This window comes from Argentina anserina, chromosome 6 (genome assembly GCF_933775445.1).
Source record: "Argentina anserina chromosome 6, drPotAnse1.1, whole genome shotgun sequence".
Classification (NCBI taxonomy): domain Eukaryota; kingdom Viridiplantae; phylum Streptophyta; class Magnoliopsida; order Rosales; family Rosaceae; genus Argentina; species Argentina anserina.
In genome coordinates this window covers 35,072,671-35,096,661 of record NC_065877.1, presented here as the reverse complement: position 1 = coordinate 35,096,661, position 23,991 = coordinate 35,072,671, and the positions used below count along the sequence as shown (strand labels likewise).

The 23,991-nt window shown below is 39.3% G+C and overlaps 4 protein-coding genes across 5 annotated transcripts; 2 read left to right on the top strand and 2 right to left on the bottom strand.

The window, feature by feature from the left end:
• The first annotated feature begins 1,304 nt into the window (after positions 1 to 1,304).
• LOC126798554 (AP2-like ethylene-responsive transcription factor At1g16060) lies at positions 1,305 to 3,093 on the top strand. The gene is made up of 5 exons (XM_050525560.1): positions 1,305 to 1,666; positions 1,758 to 1,846; positions 1,960 to 2,033; positions 2,118 to 2,245; positions 2,359 to 3,093. The coding sequence occupies exons 1-5, from the start codon at positions 1,342 to 1,344 to the stop codon at positions 2,997 to 2,999; spliced, it is 1,257 nt and encodes a 418-aa protein (XP_050381517.1). The 5' UTR covers positions 1,305 to 1,341; the 3' UTR covers positions 3,000 to 3,093.
• Positions 3,094 to 4,759: 1,666 nt separating this feature from the next.
• Positions 4,760 to 6,887, bottom strand: LOC126797409 (uncharacterized). Its single transcript, XM_050524043.1, has one exon. It carries the CDS (start codon positions 6,885 to 6,887, stop codon positions 4,893 to 4,895), a length of 1,995 nt encoding a protein of 664 aa, XP_050380000.1. The 3' UTR covers positions 4,760 to 4,892.
• Positions 6,888 to 8,707: 1,820 nt separating this feature from the next.
• On the bottom strand, positions 8,708 to 11,513 carry LOC126798556 (uncharacterized). Of its 2 annotated transcripts, none has more exons than XM_050525561.1 (5): positions 11,271 to 11,513; positions 11,126 to 11,182; positions 11,004 to 11,045; positions 10,238 to 10,636; positions 8,708 to 9,483 (listed from the first exon to the last, which is right to left on the bottom strand). In XM_050525561.1, exons 1-5 carry the CDS (start codon positions 11,389 to 11,391, stop codon positions 8,885 to 8,887), a joined length of 1,218 nt encoding a protein of 405 aa, XP_050381518.1. In that variant the 5' UTR covers positions 11,392 to 11,513; the 3' UTR covers positions 8,708 to 8,884. The 2 variants fall into 2 exon arrangements, with proteins under 2 accessions (XP_050381518.1, XP_050381519.1); XM_050525562.1 differs by having other exon boundaries at positions 11,147 to 11,182.
• Positions 11,514 to 19,080: 7,567 nt separating this feature from the next.
• LOC126798569 (uncharacterized) lies at positions 19,081 to 20,482 on the top strand. The gene is made up of 4 exons (XM_050525578.1): positions 19,081 to 19,201; positions 19,312 to 19,404; positions 19,493 to 19,549; positions 19,740 to 20,482. Exons 1-4 carry the CDS (start codon positions 19,093 to 19,095, stop codon positions 20,285 to 20,287), a joined length of 807 nt encoding a protein of 268 aa, XP_050381535.1. The 5' UTR covers positions 19,081 to 19,092; the 3' UTR covers positions 20,288 to 20,482.
• Positions 20,483 to 23,991: the final 3,509 nt, after the last annotated feature.

The following is a 23,991-nucleotide window of genomic DNA, read 5'->3' as shown; positions in this document are numbered from 1 at the left end:
CCCGCAGCACCACAAACTCAAAAAGAATGATCGACTTCCGAAGAGACGTACTTCAGCTTGTTTAAATAGTCCCAGTCTACTACTTGGATCTGTTATTGGTTGGATACTTGGTATTAAAATATTCAATAACTCAACAAGAAGAATATCATTGTACTTATGGCATCTGATTCCTATTTTCCTAGTGAACACCGTCGTTACAGAAGGGTATAGGGAATGGACTCCACACCAGCCTCAAAAAGCACCAGATGATCTGATTAGTTTATTACCAAACATATGCACAACAAACTCTGCGATGGAACCTATGGAATCAAGTCTCGAAATAACAACCGTTTATGCTAGAAAATCATTCCGTTTTCCGTTTCTTTATTCATGGAGAAACAAAGCTTCAAGGGCATTGTGGATTCTTCTTGTACCCGATAGACAATCAATGGGTTGTTTTATCCAGTCAGTATCAGAGACCAAGAGTCAGAACAATCACTGGTGATTTTATCTTCTTGTGTTTGTTGGATCTTGATCATCACCTTCAAGCCAGCTGCCTAGAAAGTTGTAGTTGCAACTGGAATTTGTTACCTATCTGGATTTGAGGGTAGTTTCTTGTATAAGTAGATTCTGTTTTCTGGTTTTTACTTAAAATCAGTCCATGAAATGTTGCATCTGGAACTTACATGATGCAGAGAACAATCGGCAGCAATACTTATTTAAAGTTAGGGGGCACGAATGGTGATCTCTATAAAACAGACCAAGTGTAGATCCTTAAATATATAGTTGTTGTTCTTCTGAAATTCTCTTAGGTCTATCACCAAATCAAGACATTACTACGTTATTTAGATGCATGAGGTTAGTTTACTTCTGTAAAGATACCCTATATTATTGGGAGTTAATGCAGTGATGCATCAATTCATTTTTGACTTCCAATTCAACCAGTAATATTTCTTATATGTTGTAAAGGTTGGTAAATAACCTGATGAGTTAATATTTGGATTATTTTGACAAAGCTCCTATTGGTCTAGACTCCAGAAAACCCTTCTAGGATTGAGATGGTAGAAAACTTACCGATGGTATACAGTGGTAGAACTTACCTGTGGTTTTGGATCTTGGAGGGCATAGAAAACATAGTGTGGACATTGAAATTCTTTGGTTTAATCGTCCTCTTTGTTTTCTGTTATAATACCAGTTGGAGCAACACAAAATAAAACAGCATGAAGGCAATACTAGCACACGAGTTATATATATGAAATCAAACATCCTTCCAGTTCAAGCAACCACAATATAGAAGAACAAGCATAGAGTTCTAAGAGAAAGAAGAGGAAGCTAGTTCAGAATATCCATCTGCTTAAAGAGATGGATCAGCAGCTGCTGATGGTGAAGAATGAGGAGAGACCAGCTGGAAGGCGCAGGTTGAGCACCGCTGATCAAGGAGCAAATCAGGCAGCGCGGTGTGTCAAAAGACGCCGAAGAGATTCAGCTGCTGTTGCTATTGACATTAGCAAGACAGAGCTGCCAGAAAAGCCCGCTGATCCAGCTTCGACAGCTACCACTATGAAGAGGAGCTCAAGGTTTCGCGGTGTCAGCAGACATAGGTGGACTGGCCGATTTGAAGCTCACTTGTGGGACAAGCTTTCTTGGAATGTAACACAGAAGAAGAAAGGGAAACAAGTCTACCTTGGTGAGTAACATATATTTTGCTACCTATTGCTAATTCAAACTCAATCATAGTCAAAAGAAATTTATTAATCAAGTTTTTCTCGACTGTTTAGGGGCTTATGATGAAGAAGAGTCTGCTGCTAGAGCATATGACTTAGCAGCACTCAAGTACTGGGGAACCTCAACTTTTACAAACTTTCCGGTATGAACATCAGCTATGTAGTACATAGCTTTATTCATCAAAATAAAGAAAATGTGGTTTTAAATGAACATAGAATACACATATCTGATCTAACACCTTGATCCTGTTCACAGATATCAGACTATGAGAAAGAAATTGAGATCATGCAATCTGTAACAAAAGAAGAGTATCTGGCCTCCCTGAGAAGGTAAGACTTCGTACATATTTCTTTTGTTGAAAAAGATTTTCCAATGGAATTTCCCTGATAATTTTTTTTGCTTCTTTGTTTCAGAAAGAGCAGTGGCTTTTCAAGAGGTGTGTCTAAGTACAGAGGAGTAGCAAGGCACCATCACAATGGCAGATGGGAAGCACGAATCGGAAGAGTTTTTGGAAACAAGTACCTCTATCTTGGCACTTACAGTAAGTTATCTTAACTCCGTATTTGATTATGACATTATGCAACAACCAAAACATTATTGATAAACACAAGGAACATTATACTCATTGAGCAATGCATCTTTATCTCGTTGCAGGCACCCAAGAGGAAGCGGCTCGCGCCTATGACATTGCGGCAATTGAATACAGAGGGATTAATGCTGTGACCAACTTCGATTTGAGCTCTTACATAAGATGGTTAAAGCCGAGGGTGGACAGCACAATAGCAGCTCAAGAACTAGAGATAGTTGCAGGGCCTGAAATGATACCACTCATTGCCAGCAACTACATCCCAGCAGAGGAATCCCCCTTGTCACAGACAAACCCTTTTGCCTCCGATTACTTGAACTCACCTCGAAAGCAAGAAGTCTGCCAGAGCAATGTCCCTCTCAACACAAGCAGTAAGTCATCCTCTCCAACCGCACTCGGCCTTCTCCTACAGTCTTCTATATTCAGAGAACTGGTCCAGAAGAACTCGAATTACTCGGAGGATGAAAGCACCGATGGAGAAGAACAAAAGAACCACGCACAAGGTGGGAGTGACGATGAATATGGTGGACTTTTTTCATATGACCGAATTGGTGCCGAGAGCTCGTTAGTTTCCTCGTCCAACATGGAAAGAATAGAAGTGCAAGAAAGAGAGCTCCTTCACTCACCATGGAACAGCTTCGCAAGCACGATGCTGCTTAATCAAACAACGAAAGCAGATGCCTCAGAGTCTCTATTCTTCTTTTCTTAAGAGGCATTCATTCAGAAGTTAGTTTCATATGGAATAGTTTTGTTTGAGCAAATAACAAAGTGGCCCATCGAAGGTACATATCATGAGATCGATGGTGCATACATTGGCATCATGTCAACCTTTTTGATCATGCCTTGCTTGCATGTAATGTTTTGCAAACTGAAATGAATACCAGTTCATGATCTGATGAAGTTCCTTACAGAAGTGCAAGCGTAGTATTGCATTCAAAAGATTCAAAACCTCATTCATATTGATGGATTTAGTAAATAACAATAGCAATACACTTATTTTTCTGCTATATATAGAGACAATTTATTCTAAGTAAACAAACAATCTGCCTCTCCAAACTACATACCATTAGTCCAAGTGCTAAAATCACATGCAGTTCACAAGTGCCAGATGTTATGAACTTAATAAATAGAACAATTCAGTTGGTATATTTACTGAAATGTTCTGGATCCTCATACAACGTACGAAGTTCTGGATCTTTGGTGAGCATTGATTTGAGAGTCCATTTTCCTTAAATCAGTTACGATTTCACCAGGGTGACCCGGAGGGAAAATATACATCTTAGCATAAGGATCGATCGCTGCTCGGCCTTCCCAGTCGTCACGATTGGGGTGCGCATTTTCCCTACCGCAACACTTGCAAACGATCTTGTGTTTTTAGGGTCAGGTATATCATCAAAGAATGGGCACTCATCTGTCCAGTGTTCCATATCCTTCAAACAAACCTTACAAACACCTGGCTCCTTTTCAACATCATCCACTTCTTCATCCTCAGAAACCAAATCATCATCCGAATATTCATCATCCATTAGATCTTCAGTTGGTTCATCTTCATCCATATCTGCCTTGGGTTCACTGACTTTACCTTCACTTCTAAATCCTCGGTAGCTCGATCGATTCCCTTGTGTGTTTTGTCCGCAGTTGCAGAGATGCCTGTTGGTGGTTCCATTATCGTTAGACAAATAAATCTGTGTCGGATGCCTACAATCTAGCGGGGCCGGGTGCCTTATATATAGGCTCTAATTAAGCCACCATGACCAAATCCTATTTGGTTTAGAACTAGGAAAATTAAGCTTACTGCAACTAGAAATCCTTGTTGAAATAGTCAACTATATCTAATGACGATAGGATACGCATAACTGCTCCTCAAATGCTTCCACAGGTCGTTCTGTATCAGTATATCCCCCACTCAAAGAACTTGTTCCCAAATTTAGATCAGCATAAGAAGCATGAAATTTTCATGGAAAGTCTTTGAAAGGACAACAAGAGAAGATAAGACAGCAAGAGGAGACTACGACTCTGCAATTGCAGTTCATCATCCGTATAGCTATATACTAGTGAAATAAACCTCTCTACATGACTACCTTAAAGAAGCTATTCAACTCTTTCAAAGAAAGCTGTTCAATTCAACAAAGATATTACTGTGATAGTTGTGTGCACAAATTAATCAAAAAGCTCAAGTCCTGGAACAAATTAATCAAACACATTCAAATCAACAAATGAAAAAACTCAAGATGATAACTTTTGATTTAATAAAATACAATCATTCCATTGCCAACAAAGAAAAACATGCACAATCATTTCTTGTGATAATATTCATGGTTCCCATAGAAGACAATCTACCATAGAAGTTTTCCAAACTACATACTATTAGAGTATTAGTGGTCATCTTTTTGCAAGTGTTGAAATCACAATTTGCAACAGGCAGATTTTATGAGCTTGAGAAATAAAGGGACCAAGAAAACTTCAAAATACAGTGAAATTACCGGCAACTGAATACTAGTTCATGATCTGATGAAGTTCCTTACAGAAGTACAAGTTCCTTACAGTGAAATTGCATTCAAAAGATACAAAACTTCTTTTCCTCTTTCTGTACTAAAGAGCTTCAAAATTGCTTACTCTTACTTCTGAATAGTTTGTGTTTTCTCGAGTTAATATAAAAGCCAAGAAGGACAAGCGCCACAACCAAAAACACAAAAGACCAGGGAAATGGTGGATCCTTAAAGCATACAAGGGAGGCCTCCAATTCCTGGGAGACATGATAGACAATAGAGTGGATGGCATATAGATCATGATCTGAGGACTTTATATAGTATAAAGCCATCTCAAAATCCAAATGTGACATTGCAGAAACAGCCTTGTCCAGCTTGTACTTGAAGAAATTCCACCTTTGTACAAACTCAACATGCTGATTATGTTTCAGGAGCTTTCTCTCCCCACCATGAGCAGCTATGGATTCAAGAACATCTACAGCACTCGATATGCTGTAATTTAGTGATGTCAAAAGAACATTTCTCCGAGCAGCATCCTTCTGTACGAATGATAGTGATGACATCTCAGAAAAAGGCCCAAATGGAGTCTGCCCGACACTCCATGTGTAATCCACCAAGGTAGTATTGTGCCTAGGGCTCCACAACATATGAGTGGGCGAGACTCCCCACATACTCTGCAAAATCGAACCAACAAGTGGTCTCTCAAGCTCCCTTGTCTGCGTAAACACATGGCGCCCATTGCAGCTATAATCACTCACAGTCTGCGTGTTCCTCGTCCTCACTGCAATCACCATGTCCTTAAACGCAACCGTCTGGTGATACCTATCGAGCAGCAACAGCACGTTGACATCCAAATCAAACACATACACAGGAAGCACCCTGCCGAAATCCTCCTCCTCAGGAAACCCCGCCACCCTCCTGAACTCCTCGGCAGACTCGGACAGTATCTGATGCAGCCTCTTAGAATCCAGATACTCACTCGCAATCAGCGTGTAGTTCTCAAACAAGAACCTCGACGTGTACGAGTTAATCGACCTGGCAATGGCAAATGAACATATCGAGCACTCGGAATAGCTCACCTTATAAGTCTTGAAACTCAAGGACTGATCCCCTAACAGCAATCCATTCTCCCTAGCCTCATTCATAAATGTCATCTCAATTGATTTCCAATCCAAACCTTTTGATACCTCACCGCCTCCGTAAACATGTATAAATTGAACAAGCAATGAATTCTCAAACTGAACAGGAATTCTCAGAGAAGGAACGAGTAGAACCTGGTAAGCACTCCACACCAGTGAAGCCAAGTCGGCCAGCAACGCCTTCTGAGCTTTCGGCGAGCCGTGAAGCGCCGCCAGAGGATGAAACTCGCCCTTGGGGAGGACGCCGTCGCCGGAGAGCGCAGGGCCGTAGTCGACCGGTCCGGCTCTCAAGTCGATCCAAATGTAGCGGTCTGACCCGGTCCAGAGGCTCCCCAAGCAGTTGGTGAAGCCGGGGGAGGAGTCGCCGGAGCCATAGCTGTAGGCGTAGGGCTTGGATTGGGGTCCCAGATCAAGGAAATAGAGGTAGACGCCGTGGACGGGCTTCTGCTTCTCGAAGTCGGCGGCGATGATCCGGTCGATGGAGGCGTGGGCGACGGAGACGAGCGGCGATCGGAGGCTGGAGGGGGAGGAGGCGATCTCGGAGGCTAGGGTTTTGGAGAGGTGAGAGGCGAGGGAGGGGGAGTGAGTGACGTCGAGGTGGAGGGAGTGCTTGACGGCGAGGCGGTGGGAGTCGGAGTCGGAGGGGGTGATGACGTGGAAGTGGTCGGAGGTGTGGGAGGCGGAGAGGAAGGAGGAGAGGAGGGTGGCGGAGGAGGGAGGGAAGGCGGGGCCGAGGAGGCGGACGTGGATAGAGAGAGGGAGGGTGAGGGTGGAGAGAGAAGCAGCGGAGGAGGAGAGAGAGAGGGAGCGGCGGAGAGTGGAGGAGAGAGAGAGGAATGAGTCGTTGGAGGCTTGACGGTCAAAGCGGGATTGGTGGGAGAGGAAGGTGTCGAGGCCGAGAATTGGAGATGAGGTGGCGGTGGCGATTAGGGTTAGGAAGAGGAGGAGGAGGAGGAGGGCGGAGGACATGGTGGTGGACATGGAGAGGTGTCACAGTGGACTCTCTCTCTGTTGGGACTGAAATGAGGAGAGAGAGGGAGCTTTGTTGGGGTCAATTGATCAGTTTTACTACTAACTACTGTAGTCTTCTAGAGTAAAAAAGTTGAAATTAATTTTCACCGTGGGTGGGGTTGCAAGTTGAAGATTACCTCATTCCAATGGCAAAGAATCCCTACCACTATATAAATAGGTTTCGTCTGTGGTACATCGTTGTATACTATGCAGCAGGAGATGAACAGTTGACAGGGGCTGTCAGAATTTACACGCAGTGGTGGTAGTGATGTCATGCGATCTGATGTGCTCTTGTATGTTATATAGTAGCGTAGGATAGATTTTTCCATATAAATACGTATATACGAAAAGAATCTCATATTCGAACATTCCATATAAATACGTATATACGAAAAGAATCTCATATTCGAACAAGCATTATATCCGTACCCTCTCAAATATAATGTGGTATAAGCAACAATATGAAAGCCAGGGTAAAAACGTAGAGACTAGTGGGCTCTAATTTGTATCAGTATCACACTCGAAGAAAAACAACTTTAATTTGGATGTGGTAGAAATCGATCATACTATTGTAAAACATTCATAATCCTTAGTTATGTTGCTCATAATCCCGAACTGAATATGCTGGTCTATAATCCTGTTCTTCTTTAAAGGATCTGTACTCGTTTCCTTCTTCTCATATTGATAAGTAATGGTTCAGAATGCACAAGGGCATGATATATAAATAAATAAATATATACATTAACACAAAACAATCCATGAATCTTGTTGATACAATGCTTTAGAATCTATTCAAACAAACCGATAACAATCCAGAGATTTTAAGAAGTCTGACAAATCTCGCACAGTTTGCAAGTGGCAGATGTTATTAACTTATGAAATAAAAGGGCAAACAACAATTCAATCTTTCACCATGTTGGACCTTCCATAAAATTTGCGAAGTTCTGGATTTTTGATGAGCAATGATTTGAGTGTATCAACTTTGCTAAAATCAGTTATCTGAGCATGAGGATCATTCGTATCATCGTCGCAGAAATATAACATAGCAATGATAGCATGAGGATCAGCCACTGCTTTCCCTTCCCATTCATCATCATCATCAGTGGTAATTCGGCTGATTGCAACACTTGCAGACGATCATATAATTAGATCCAACCTTTGCGTTTTGAGGGGATGGGATACAATCATAGAACGGGCATTGATACGTCCCGTGTTCATACTCCAGCAAACAAACTTCACAAACATCTCCATCGTCATATAAAGATTCATCAAATTCGGGTGCAATATTAAGCTTCATCCATTAGATCTGGATCCATTGGATCTTCATCTATATCTTCCTTGATTTCACTGACTTCAACCGCCTTAAGTGAATCTGATGCGTACGGTTGTCCAATCTTATCGAAGATTGACTTCTTTCTTGTAGGGAGGCCAGTCCAGGAGTCCACCTTGACGAAGATCTTTCCAACATTATTATTGTATCAACAAACAAGAAGGGAACACAAAATTCTTCATGTCGTTATCAGTATTCTACTTGCATTCTTCAAAAGTGTACAAACCATGGTTCAAGTAGCCGATGTGATTCAGCACACGGTGTAAGATGCCAAAACATATCATCATTACTTGATTAGTCTTCTTTTTACTCTCTTGTGAAAAAAAATACTTGGATTGTTATTTGTTAATCTTGCTTTGCAAGGGGTAGTTGCGTTTTCGAGGTGCTGTTCCTATCTTCATGCGACCTGGTGTGTATTACAATGTCAGTTCATTGTAAGATAGTAGCGCAATGCAACTGAAGTTCCCATTATAATGGCATATACTGCATGTTCACTAATTCTCATTTTCAAATACTCATATCAACAAGTGATCAAACACAAAGATTCAATCAGGAACCACAACCAATAGAAAAACCAAAATATCTTCAATATATCAAGGACATCATTCGTAACATAAAGCACAATTCAAACTGCCGCCTTGCTGGACCTAAAAAAATATCGGCGACCGAATTCTGGATCTTTGATCCGCCGTGATTTGAGAGTTTCAACTTTCGAAACATCAGTTATCTTAGTATCATCCCCATCCTTGCATAAAAATATAAAAGCATCCTGATCAAGCACTGCTTTCCCTTCCCAGTCGCCATCATCGGAGTGGTACTCAGGCTCATCGCAACACTTGCAGACAATCATATAAGTAAATCCAACCTTTGTGTTTCTAGGGTCTGGGATAGACTGAAGGAATGGGCATTTATGCGTCAGGTGTTCATTTTTCCTCTCACAAACATCACAAACATTTTCACCATCAAAGTCCAGTTCTTTTGCAATTGAAAGCAAATAAGAGTCGTCGTATACAACTTTATCCGTGTCTTCCTTGACTACATCCATGACTTCAGCAGCCTTAAGTGAATCTGACGGGATTGAATTTGAATTGTTTTTTGTGGGTAGGCCAGTCGAGGAGTCCGCCTGGTCGAGGAGATGTCGGGGTCGGATCTGCGCCGGCTCTTGGGGCGGCATGTCGTGCATCTGTAAGTCCGTCATGGAGTCAGGTAAGAGAGATTCGGAGTCTGTCATGGAGACGGGTAACGAGAGAGATTAGGGATGGCAGATTCTGGAGAACAGAACGCTGGTATTTATACTACACGGTTTTGAGGTTTGGGTACAAATCCGAATTGGATAGGGACATAGGGTCAACTACATACCTAATCAGTTTTTGACTAATTGGATAGGAACAACTATATTCCTACTTGGTTTTGGTCTAATTGGATAACCTAAACCTGTGAAACCAAGAACCTAACTAACTATTATTTGTGCCACGTCCCGTCCCAACATTATGAAACGGGACGAGAGAGATGTTTTTAGACCTCCATCCCGTCCCTATGAATTTCAGGACGGGATCGGGACGAAATTGAAATTTTCATTTTTTATGCCCACTCCTAATCTTATGATATGCTATTTCGTTTTAGTAGTTCTTAAGTTGGTATTGCTTTCAATAAGAAGTGGGTTATGTCCTGATTGTTGCACCATGTGTGCCATATTTTCTCTATTGAGATAACCAGTTCTTATTTTGTCAAATGGTCATAGTCTCTTAATATCAGGATGAAACTTAATGTTATTGGTATTTTCTAGTGGCACCGTAGTAGGAAAACTGACAGCCATATTAATTTATGGTTCTGCATGAGCACTGTCTTTCTGTTATGTATATTTAAGTAGTAAGGGGGCGTAGACCATAGAACGGACCATATTCTGGATGCTTGAGGAGGAATGATTTGACTGTTTCCACTTCTGAAAAATCAGTTATTTCAGTAATAGGCTCCTCACCTGCAGGCTGGATAGCCATCATAGCATAAGGGTCGTTCACTGCTACCGCTTCCCAGTCATCATCATCGTCGTCGTGGGCATCCCGCGTATAGTGACACTTGCAGACGATCATATAGTCAAATCCAACCTTTGTGTGTCTAGGGTCTGGGATAGAGTCTAAGAATGGGCAATCAGGTGTCCAGTGTTCATTCTCCTTCAAACAAATATGACAAACAGGTGGGCCTTCGTCGTCGTCGTCGTCATCATCGTCATACATTTCTTCCTCCTTAAAAAACAATTCACCGTCCGAGTTGACAGTTTGATCCATTAAATTTTCATCTGAATCTTCCTTTCTAGGAGACAGTTTGAGCTCAGTAAACTTTGAAACCACCGGGGGATCAATGGTCTCCAAGGTCTCATCTGTGTGTGTGTGGGAATCCATCGTAAACAAAACAATAAAAAATAATTAGAACAAGAACAGACGATGGCTAGGTTCCCATATTGGCAGAGAAAAAAAACCATTCAAAATAAGTTGAATATAAATTCTTAGTATCATTAACTAACAAGCTGAGCAACAGTAGTTGAAATAACGAAGTAGGAGACATGAAAAGATAAAAACAAGGAATTCTACACATTATAGCTTGGTAAGATCAAAACCAACAGGAAACATCACACCCTCACAAAATCAAATTCCTGTCATAAGAAGGGAACACCCTAGCTATGTTCAGATCTATGGTACTCCAATTCAAAATAAGAATGTAAAATTAAAAAGCATTTGAAGGATTACCTTGAATTATCTTTGCTGTGATTTGATCTGTTTTTGTTTTGCCTGCAGATTCATAGATGGAAGTTAGTGGTATCCAATAATTATTATGTTCAGATCTGTATTTCAATTCATAAAGAAATCACCTTCAATTATCTTTGTTGTACCTGGATCTGAAGAAGAGACTATAATTTTTGGGTTGTCTGCAATCCATGAAATATTAATCAAACGCAAACGGGGAACATAAATTAAATGAATTCGGGGATAATTAGAGAGATGAATTAGATATACCAGTCGAGGCGACAGCCTGGGCGATGAAATTCTCAAGTCCGATGGGCTTGTAAGTGCTACCTGTTTTCGGCGGTTGCGCCACGGCCTTTCCTAAGGACGCAGAGGGTCGTCGCAACGACATGGAGTCAGGTAAGGAGATTCGACTGGATTTTTGCCTTTTGTTTTTAGAAGAACTCGACGGGATGATGTCGAGGAGCCTCGAAACGGCGAATTTATCTAATGCTAGAGCGGTCGCAGAGAGGGTTCTAACTTGGGCCAGGCCTTGGTTTTATGTAGACCTTCACTTCATTATTGTGGGAACAAGTCTGTAGGAAGGATATTTTATTTTTGGGTGAATTCAATAAACAATGCTCTAGTTATTAATTATTATAATTTTTAGTACATAATACTCTAGGAATTTTTGGGTGAATTTTTTTATTTTCAATTTTATATTTTTGCATGTCATTTTGTTAATTACTTTTATAGCCTAAAAATTGTTTTAGACTACCATATGGTATAAGGTTATTTATGTAATTTTACACACATTTTAGTTGAAAAAGTGAGTTCTTGTTATAAGAGTATAAATTCGTAGATACTAAAAAATACATTTCACGCAGTTCATGTATCATTATGGATTTTTACTCTTGATAATAAGACTCAAGTCGGTTGACAAAGCTTCTAACTTATCTATTTGCAAAACCAGGAATGAAGAAGTAACCTATCTGTTGCTCATCTTGATGTCTAAGAAAGAGGTAATTCTGATCTCAATTCTCAAGTAATTCAAAGACTTCAAGATAACCAGATGCTTCTATATTTGCATATTCAAACCTTATATGGTAATTCATTCTCATCTCCTAAGTACTGTTTGTTTTGCAGGCACAGCCAATGTGACAATTCATGCAAGTTTGAAAGCTTATCACACCACACCAAGCCAAAACTAGAGCAGCTCATATAAAAGTCCAAGGTGAGCTTCTGCGCACAACTTTCCATCTTAACCATAATTAAACCAACTTAAACCAATTCAAAGTTTCAAACAAAAGAGAACTTTATTTCAAGTTGAGCATGCTCTTCAGATGGCTAAGCATATATATAGCCAAAGTCATTATTCCCTCTCTTTCACACATATTCTAATTCAATATGAATACATGTTCTAAATTTATGTTACAATTCTAGGATTGCTGACTTGCTGTAGTATTTCTATTCTAAGATTTACAGTATAACATTCTATGAGTACCTGAGGAAATCGAGGTCACTTATCTCGATCTTCTCCTTATTACACCTTGAGAATTCTCAATTTAGTAGATGTGACTTTTTCTGTGGAGAATAGGAATGTATAAGCAGGGACCAAAATCTATCTTTATAACCAGTTTCTTACAAGGCATGCAGTTACTTCCATCAAATAACTACTATGTCTTATAACTGATCTATAAAAACTCTCAGATTTATCTTTGTAACTGTATTTAGTTTTTCAAATAATGTTAAGAGGTTAATGAGGCGAACTTTTATGATTCTGTAAAGTTCACAAACTCAAATTGATATTTGAAATCAATACCAGTTATATATATATATATATATATATATATATATATATTATATAAGGCAATATCTTGTTCTTAGGATATCTAACACAACTAAAATATGAAGACCACGCTGTCATCATGAACCTTGGACTTCTGGTCCTGAACCGCACACTCTGATATCCGCATCAGATTTCTGATCTCCTGCTCCCTCAACCTCATGTACGTGAAGAAAACGCCATATATCAGAACTGCAGTCAGAGAGAAACTGAGTATATGTGAACAGTGTGTAGATAAAAGTAAAGTTTGCTAAACTTCGATGAGCGACTGAAAAGGATGTGACTGTAAGATGAGTGAAATACAAACTTGTTGCTCAAATGATAAACAAAGCCTTTTCACCTCCTCTTCATAAAATGCCTTGTCAAGCATCTGGTTCTCTCCAAAGGAAAGATGGAACCCTTATAAGCCATTGCCATTTCTTGCTTATTCAGACTTTTGATTTTGTAAGGGAATAGATATATGAAACAACAAACTTTCCTCGACCCTTAGCCCTCATATCCCTTAATTGATAAGTGATTACATATGTGAAATAATAGTTTGATAAGGAATTTGAGGAAAGCTGGGTACTGAATGTTTAGTATGCACTATATTTTAATATGTTTTGATTAACTAATCAATTAAATTTGTACTGAGTGTTTCTTTTATGCTTGTTGCATGCAGATATTGTGAGTTAAGGATCATATTGTTCGTTTGATATAGCTTAAAATCCAGGACTTTGAAGTGCAAGAGGTAATCCAAGCCTTTTGTGTTTGATTCTGCAGTTTAATTCCTTCTTCTTTTTTTTGAATAATTGTTTGATTCTTTTTACTGGTTTGGCCGTGTTGGTATTTTTTTTATTTAGATGGACTATGATAGGGCAGGTATCTTGCGAGGCTGATATGCCTGCAATAAGCTGGACCGCATGCAGGACTTGGTGAGGCTAATATGCCTGCAGGCTGGAGCGTGTGTTGCATATGTACAAGAACTTGTGAGGCTAATAATACTGTATTAAGCTGGAATAACTAATTAGTTAGCTTTGAGTAAATAGGAAATTGTTCCACATTCTCAACGCAGTAGATGCTCCATCACCAACAAGCCTAATGTAGGTAATGGAAGTCTGCTGCAATAATTTTATACAATTTCTCACCAAGTAATCCCTTCTTGAACCACTACTAGTATTTGTTAAGTTGTTCATATTCAATTAGATCAAAACCAATCTTGTTAACAGAAAAAATGTGGGTATATAGTTGTCCCTATCCAATTAGGAGTAGTACCTGTCCGAAAATCCAGGATAACCTAAACCAAGAAGGTTTTTAATTGTCCCTATCCAATTAGGAGTAGGTTTAAAGTACTATAAATACCCGAGTTCTATTGTCCAGAAATCCAGAATAACCCAACGAATCTCTCTCATAGTCTCGGTTTTCCGTCTCTCTTACCCTTTCCCATGGCAGACTCCGAATTTCTCTTACCTGACTCCACCTTGGCGGATTCACGTATGTACGACATGCCGCCGCCCGAACCCGTCCACATCCGACCCCGACATCTCCTCGACCACGCTGATGTCGGACCCGGAAATATCCTCGACAAGGGCGACTCCTCCACTGGCCTCCCTACAAAAAAGAAGTCTATATTCGATAGGATAGGGAGTTCCCACCAACCGTCAGGTTCACTACTTAAGGCAGTTGAAGTCAGTGAAGTCAAGGAAGATACAGATGAAGATCTAATGGATCCAAATCTAATGGATGAAGATTATTTGCGTTCGATTGCACCCGAAATTGATAAAAGTTTATATACTGATATAACATTTTGTCGGGTTTGTGAGTTGGAAAATGAACACCTGTCGCATCGATGCCCGTTCTTTGAGTGTATCCCAAACCCTCGAAACACGCATGTTGGATTTACATATACGATCGTCTGCAAGTGTTGCGATCGCCCTCGGCAGGATTACCACTCTGATGATGACAAATGGGAAGGGAAAGCAGTGAATGATCCTGCTGCTACAATATTTTTACGCGGCCACGATGAAGATCCTCATGCTCCGATAATGGATTGTACGAAAACCGAAACGCTCAAGTCATTCCTCATCAAAAATCCAGAATTTCGCAAATTATATCAAAGCCCCAACAACTTTACAGATGGAAGTATGTGGGTTTGCCGTTAAGTTAATTACATCTGTCAAGTGCAAACTGTGATTTCAATACTTGGAGAATGATCACGTGCTAATGGTATGTAGTTTGGATTCCTTCTATGGGATTTATAAATATTATCACTAGAAGTTATGTAAAATGTTTATGCGTCTTCTTTGATGTCTGGATTAATTTTAATTTATCAGTTTTGTCCCTTTTTCTTTTTTTTCTGATATTGTTTGAATCCCAACTCTGCACGATTTGTTGATTTTTTTTAAATTTTTTTACATCTTTTCTCATTACAACCGTTCACTTACTAACTCAGTGATCTATGATTTCTTGTTGCATTGTTTACTTGGTCTCAATAGTGATTTTGATTTATGAGTTTGAATTACTTATTATCATAGTTCAAAAAATCCCCGCCTAGACCTAATTAATCTCCACCTAGGCGTTAGGCATTATCTCACGTTTCCAATTATGGCTAGATTGAGGTAGATGACGTCAAGATTTATCTAATTAATTTTGTGTTGTTTTGGGAGAATTATTATTCTATCCTTGTATGTGTCTTAGCCTAATAGGTTTCCTGTTAGGAGATAGATTAACATCTCCGTAATAGATTAGGACTTCGAATCCTACGAGATTGTGGTTTTGTAATGCATATATATAGGCCCCCATATCATTCAATAATACACAATTTTTCATCCTGAAACACGTTATCACGCACTTTGCCCTAAAACCCTGAACTTTTAGAGCCCTATAATTTTTTTCCCTTCTCCACCGCTGGCCGTCGTCAACTCCGGCCTCCGACATCTTCTCGTCGGCGTTCCTCGTCAGCGCAGCCCCTGCACGCACGCTGCCCCTGCAACACCCCTGCACGCAGCCCCGCACGGGACCCCTGCAACCCCGCATTCTACCCCTGCATGTAGCCTTGCACGAGACCCCTGCAGCCCCCGCATCCTGCCCTGCAGCCCCAGCGACCCCCCTGCTGCCCCTGCACGCAGCTCCGCAAGGTCTCCTCCGCATTCGCTCCGCAAAAATATATTTTTGCCCCGTAAGACCCCGCATCAAAGGATCCAAAATTGCTCCTCCCGCATATTCACGCAAGAAACGTGAACTTCACAAGGAGTCTTCGCTCAAGAGAAGCTACTCCCGTCTTCTCTACTCTTTTGGGCATATGGCCTGCCAAGCCCAATAGCCCTTTGGGCTTCATATTATATTTTTTTTTCTTTTTCGGTTTTTCCTATTGACTTATTACATCGTTTGTTTGCACGTTTAGTTTCTAACTAATGATCACGTGCTCGTATAGGAAAAATGATCAATTGTCGTACCACTGTGATGACATCCATGCCTGAGACGGACGTTACTCATGCGCAATTTATGACATCAGTACGAAGATCGAAAATGAATTCTTCAAGCAACTTCTTGCATGACGATCGATTTGTAGAGTAATTTAATTATATGCGGTCTATTTGGCAGATCAACAGTATGTTTTTCTTAAAGTTGCTGCTTTTGAACATATATATATAAATTATCGGGCGCTATTAGCCTTTTTCATGTCTTCTTTTCCGGCATTTCTTATAACGCCGATGAGACCAAAGAGGTATATGATTCCCCTCTTGGTCGACGTTTTTCGTGTGACGGTCCTGGGGGAGTCACATTATTATTTAAAGGGAAGAAATCGATTTCGTGTGGTTGTCTGAATACACCGTTGTTTTGGGTGCAATCATGAGAATCGCCGATATGCATCGATTATTTTGTGACCATATACATCACAACCCTTCTAATTCCGGTTACATACTTGAATATTTCGATTATTCGAAACCTATACAACTCTCGCGACTGTTATTTAAATGTTTGAGTTTTCTTAAACTCATGTCTATAAACGATAATCCCAAGGTCTACGTACTCATTTATTTGAGTTGATTCATTTCTCTAAAGCAACACTATTTGCTGACAAAAGATCCCAAAAATAACGAATTATATGAGACACACTTCAAGTGATTTAATGAACGTCTATGACGCTGTATTATCATAGTTGACATTGATGCATACTCCACATCCAAGAAACGCATGCCATTTTTGACACATGTATCTATTTCTTGAGGGAATTTTTGAGATGGAAAAGTAACATTTTTCCATTCTCAAGTAAGCAAACATTCTCCATGAAAACTGATTTGTAGCATATGATAGTGGTAATAGAATATCTGTAAAGAGATCTTGACGCAGATATGAGAGTGCCCGAGGGACTTTAAATGCCTCCAGACCATGGAGAGCTTATGTAATCAGATTGTGACGTTCGAGAGAACGTAGTACAATCGGTTGCAAGAACTCATACCCATATGTGTTCATATGAAAGCTAATTCTTGATTCTCTATTCCGTCTAAGTATAGATGATGAAGAGATTCAATGAGCAATAGATTCATATATGTAAGTGTTGTTGAGACACTATTGCTTTTATTATGATGTGATTAACTATGCGCCTATGCATCGTCATTGGACTTGCATTGCTCCATTGACATGGGTTTAGTTCTACACTTGGTGAACCAACACAAATCCTATCCACACCAACGCCGCCAGCAGCTCCAGCAACATCAACGTACGCCTTGGTGTAGTAGTCGAAACTGGTAGCGTAGAGAATGCGTACGGTTCTGTCTCGGACCAAAATCAGTCATTCATTGGTCCATTCCCTCATTCTTTTTACAAAAGACACATTGAATGTGGCAAATCAGAATCTGTCCAGTTTCGTAGGTTAACTTCAACGAGACCTACAAGACAGCTCGCTCGATGAAATATGGTGAAATTGGTACCGTTGGAAAGGCCTATGTGTCTACTTTTCAGGAACACCAACCATTTGTTCATAGCTATCATATTGAGTGAGTTGTGGCCGTTTTAGCAAAGTAGGACAGTTCTGTCCGGAAATTTGCAAGTGAGTCAACTTCGACAGAGCATTTTGAACTGCTCCGATCGGATGAGGTTGTGAACCTTATGTCACTGGAAAGCCACGGGTGTCTATTTTTCATAACATTTTACGGTTCGCTGATACCTATTTTGACGAAGAAGTTATGGCTATTTAAGTGAGTGAAGGTCATTCTATCCGAGAATTTGATTTTCATTGCAAACTCTTGTTTTGAGTTGTTATGCAATCTTGTTTCCTAATATTTAAATTTGGCTAAGTATAGCATGTATGATCTAAGGATATGTGGCTAGATTAATGGTTAATCATTAGCCCAAGACTACGTTTGAGAAGCATGTAATGAACGTTGTACACGTTGTTCTTTGTACTCCATGACTATAGCACTAATCAGGGGGAGTTGTTTTGTAGACTTCAGGGGGAGTCTACCTCACAAGATGCTATCAAATGTAGATGGTGTGTTGTGCTTTTTTTCCCTTCGATCAAGCTTTTGTTTTTACCCAAGAGGTTTTTATTTTGCTTGACAAAGTTTTTACCGAGGCAACGATGTGTGTACCATGCAACCTAGACATGCGACACAAGGGGGAGTGTTCCGGGAGAATTATTATTTTACCCTTGTATGTGTCTTAACCTAATAGGTTCATGTTAGGAGATAGATTAACATCTCCGTAATAGATTAGGACTCCGAATCCTACGAGATTGTGGTTTTGTAATGCCTATATCATTCAATAATACACAATTTTTCATCCTGAAACATGTGTGTAATATTTGAATTTTGATTGGAAGGTGTTTGTTAAGTTGGTTTTGTGATATGGGCACCTTCCATTTATTAGTTATGAGGCACTGCTGTTCGTAACAATGGCTTGGGTTAATTCCTTCCACAAATCTTGTGGGTTTTGCTGGGTTCTGCGAGGCAAATCAAGACCAAGTTTGTTTATGAAACCCAGATTTTATTTTTTTATTTTTCTTTCTAGATGATGAAAAAACCCTGAAACTCATCTTCATCTTTGAAGATGAGATACTGATGATGGAGGCATGGAGGCCATGTTTTTTTTTTTTTTAAAGTGATGTGGGAGGCCGTCAAGGCCCATCCCAAATTAGCTAACTCGGAGCCATAGAGGCCCGGCAACGAAGGTGGATGCGGGGTGTGCAAGGCCCGGTTCAAGTTAAAACCCTAGGTCTCTAATTTCTTATATAAATTCGCTGTTATCGATCTGAGACCTCGATTCTCTCGCTTACCCGTCGGCTCCATGGCAGATCGCGATCGACTCGACCACCCGTGTATACAGCAACTCGGTCTCAGCCCAGCGCCACCGGTTGTTTCCGGATACAGGCGTCAGAAAACCATCATCCCAAGTGGTATGGTTTATATCTAATGTTGTCTTCATTCTTTATATCCTCCAATTCGATTCAATTCAATTCAATTCAATTCATGTGTTCGATAAATTATTCATGGATGCCTCTAACAGGCCGATCCGACATGCCGCCTTCCAAACCGGACCCGATCTCCCGCCCTGCAACGACGGAGATCCGATCCCTGAACCAGGCGGACTCCTCGACTGGTATCTGATATTCTAAATTTCCGTGATTCTTTTGAATGAGAATAAAAATCTGAGCATAGCTTCATTCTTGTTATCTCGTGATTGCCAGGCCGCCCTGTGTCAGTCTTCGATAGGATAAAACGTCTACCGTCAGATTCACTCTATGGTATGATTTTACGCTTTTTGTGTTTTATTCTGTAAAGAGACGTGTTTTTTTTATAGAATAAAGAGACATGTTGTGTAGACTAGAGCAGCTGGTATTTGATAAAAGAAAACCTCAACATGCATGGGTAGTGATTATTCTGATTATATCTATATATTGATTTATTTGTAAATGGATCTCGACAAACACGCAGAAGAGACCTTTTGGCCCTCTCATCCGAATGAAAAGTCAGTTTCAAAGGCAGTTGAAGTCGATGAAGTCAAGGAAGATCTAATGGATCCAGATGAAGTCAAGGAAGATCTAATGGATCCAGATCTAATGGATGAAGCTTATTTGCGTTCGATTGCACCCGAAATTGATAAAAGTTTATATACTGATATAACATTTTGTCGGGTTTGTGAGTTGGAAAATGAACACCTGTCGCGTCGATGCCCGTTCTTTGAGCGTATCCCAAACCCTCGAAACACGCATGTTGGATTTACATATACGATCGTCTGCAAGTGTTGCGATCGCCCTCGGCAGGATTACCACTCTGATGATGACAAATGGGAAGGGAAAGCAGTGAATGATCCTGCTGCTACAATATTTTTACGCGGCCACGATGAAGATCCTCATGCTCCGATAATGGATTGTACGAAAACCGAAACGCTCAAGTCATTCCTCATCAAAAATCCAGAATTTCGCAAATTATATCAAAGCCCCAACAACTTTACAGATGGAAGTATGTGGGTTTGCCGTTAAGTTAATTACATCTGTCAAGTGCAAACTGTGATTTCAATACTTGGAGAATGATCACGTGCTAATGGTATGTAGTTTGGATTCCTTCTATGGGATTTATAAATATTATCACTAGAAGTTATGTAAAATGTTTATGCGTCTTCTTTGATGTCTGGATTAATTTTAATTTATCAGTTTTGTCCCTTTTTCTTTTTTTTCTGATATTGTTTGAATCCCAACTCTGCACGATATGGAAGTCTGCTGCAATGAATTTATACAATTTGTCAACCAAGTAATTCCTTCTTGAACCATGCACTAATAGTATTTTGTTAAGTTGTTCATATTCAATTAGATAAAAACCAATCTTATCAACAGAAAAAATGTGGGTATATAGTTGTCCCTATCCAATTAGGAGTAGTACCTGTCCAGAAATCCAGAATAACCTAAACCAAGTAGGTTTATAGTTGTCCCTATCCAATTAGGAGTAGGTTTAAAGTACTATAAATACCCGAGTTCTACTGTCCAGAAATCCAGAATAACCCAACGAATCTCTCTCATAGTCTCGGTTTTCCGTCTCTCTTACCCTTTCCCATGGCGGACTTCTCTTACCTGACTCCACCATGGCGGATTCACGTATGCATGACATGCTGCCACCCGAACCCGTCCAGATCCCACCCCGACATCTCCTCGACGATGCTGAGTCGGACCCGGAAATATCCTCGACAAGGGGGACTCCTCGACTGGCCTCCCTACAATATTCGATATGATAAGGAGTTCCCATCATCCGTCAGTTTCAAAGGCTGTTGAAGTCAGTGAAGTCAAGGAAGATACAGATGAAGATATAATGGATCCAGCTTATTAGCTTTCGATTGCACCATAATTTGATAAAAGTTTATATAACGACAAGCTTATTAGTTGTCGACTATAAAAACTAACTGCTACTGTCGACTTAAAAGACACGTGCTACTATCTACTGATAAAGCGTTTTGTTAAAACGTCTATAATAAACCCTGTAAAACATCATCGTTAGTATAGAATAAGCATGGATCGTTCTTTTCCGGGAAATTGAAGGGAACTCTAAACTTTTAGTGTTAACAAATAATGGGGGGTTTGAGATTGATTATTAACTACTAAAATAAAACCTAAATTATTATTTACATGATCGATTTCTCTTTAACAAACTTAAACCAAATTTACCATTACACCACATAATTACAAGTTTGAACATATCATGCATTCTAATTCGACAAATTACATACTTTTTAGACACCAATACAATTAGAGCCTTAGGGGATCATCTAATCGTGCAAGATTTCAATTAACATTTAGATTGACTTAGGGCCTAATCTAAATTTGCATGCAATCCAATTCAGTAACACTTAGAGCAGAAATCAAACAAGCTTACATTTAAGCACCAAATCTTTATTGGAGACATGTTTCATGTATGGCGTCACCCACCATGATTTCACATGCAAATTTCCATAATTTTTACCACTTTAATCAACACAAATCGAACCTACTTAGGGCATGATTCGATTTGTGTCAATATGGTTGATGAATCTAGCACTCAGACACAATCTTAGGGAATGCATCCAAGCACTAAATTCATATGCACATATCTGAAAATTATCTAAAAGTATGAGAAAGATGATTAGAACACAACAATAGAAATACAAACTCATTAATTATAGAAAACCATCAATTCGGCAAAGATCCAAAAATCCAATAAAACAATCTGAAAATTTCGATTCTTAATACAAAATAATAATCCCACACAAACATCATACTACAATATTTATAGACAAAGTATTGTAAAAAAAATCAAAAACGAACAAACCCGTGGAGATGAGTTGCGAGAATCACACGTTGTAGGAACCTTGGAGGTGTGTCTTCAATGGTGATTTCGGTGGAGATGAAATTTTTATATAGGGGAGAATGGCTTGTTGTTTTGGTGAAGGATGTTTGAAGTAGTATTTTGGTAGAGTTTTGGCTCTTGAATGCAAAGGATAAGTGATGATATTTGAGAGGTGAAGCCATGTATATATAGAGCAAAGATGAAGGGTTTAAAATTGCTTCTTTCTTCTTATAATAATGTCATGTTTTAATCCCTTAAATCATGGAAAGTTTTATTCCCTAAGACATGCCATGATTTAATCCCTAAAACATGGAAAAGTTTTATTCCCTAAAATGATAATCTTCTATTTAATTGTTGCATGACTTGGCTCCATCTTTTTTTCTTTAATTATCTCTTCAATCCAATCTGAAAATAAGAAAATAAAATCATAAGTAAGAGATAATTAGTTTCAAAACCTAACAATGATTCCTAGTCAAACTAGGACTCTAAACCAATTATGCGTTTTAACTTATGTAAGCAGAAAAATGCATCCAATACCGCTCAAGACTCTTACTACGACTCAATGACTCAATAGTACAACAATAAGGGCTAAGCAAAGTACAAATTGAGGTAAAAACATGTTAAGAACGTCGCACAAAGTGCTCCTATCATCTACTTAGAAGGTACATGCTACTGTCGACTAGGAATCTAACTAATATTGTCGAATTGGAAGACACCTCTATTGTCGACTATAAATCTAGCTGCTACTATTGACTGAGAAACTGACTGCTGCTACTGTGATTTTTAGTGAGCAAAATTCAAAAATTCAAAATTTCTCAAAACATATGCAATATGGTATGAAAATGAAAGCCCATGACATAAGGAACAACTTTATATATTGACTCACTTCCAAATTGTCGGTAGTTTGGCCAGAAAACTTAAATTTGCCAGAAAAAAAAAACAAAAAAATGAGGAGAGAGAAATTTGTTAGATGTATGAGTCATATTTGGTAATTTTCACGAAAATATGGATTTTTTTGGAATGTTTTGAATTAATTAATTAATCAGTTTTGTTTTACTTATTCTTTAGGCTTGAGCTTATGTTCTAATTTGTATAAGAAATATGAAAAATGAGTTTTTAGTTAATTTAAATGTGATCTAGTACCACTAAGTAATTTTCTATTAATTTTAAGATAAAAAATTTATATATAGTACATGAAATTTGGGTGACTACTAACATATATTTGGGTACATCAAATAATAGACCCAACCTAAAATAAGTACAAGACGTTACTGTGACCCTTAAGCCGCATGCCATTATGAACTTAATGAAGGGCATCATAAGATTTTACAGATATACCTTACCCTTGGACTTAATTGGCACCTTGTAAACGATAGATATACATATACTACAGCCATATACTAGTGACTTTTTTCGATTGAGATATATAATAGGGACTTTTGGTCTGCATTTTTTTTTTTGGTTAAAGCATTTTCTTTCTTTCAGAACTTCTCTTTTCTCAACTAGTCTAGTTTTATGATTGACTTCTAATCTCGTCCTTCCATTTAAAATCCAACAGTCATTAGTCATCCAACACAGCACTTCAACCTCAATCAATTAGATATTCACTAACGACGGTTACCCTTTCTTCTTCTCCTCCCCGGTTCTCCCCCCTGTTCTTTTCTCTTCTCAAATGTCAACTCTCAACTCTCAACTCCTCGTCTTAAACTACAGTAAAGCTAGTAAATTTCGGATTCATGCACCTTGAAAACCCATCTCAGATTCATGATTGACCTTTGCCCTCATTTGTGCGAAACTCATGCATTGATTGGGTTTTTTCTTTAATCCCAGATCCAAATCCGCAAAGCTTCTGCAATTGAAGCCAATACATATG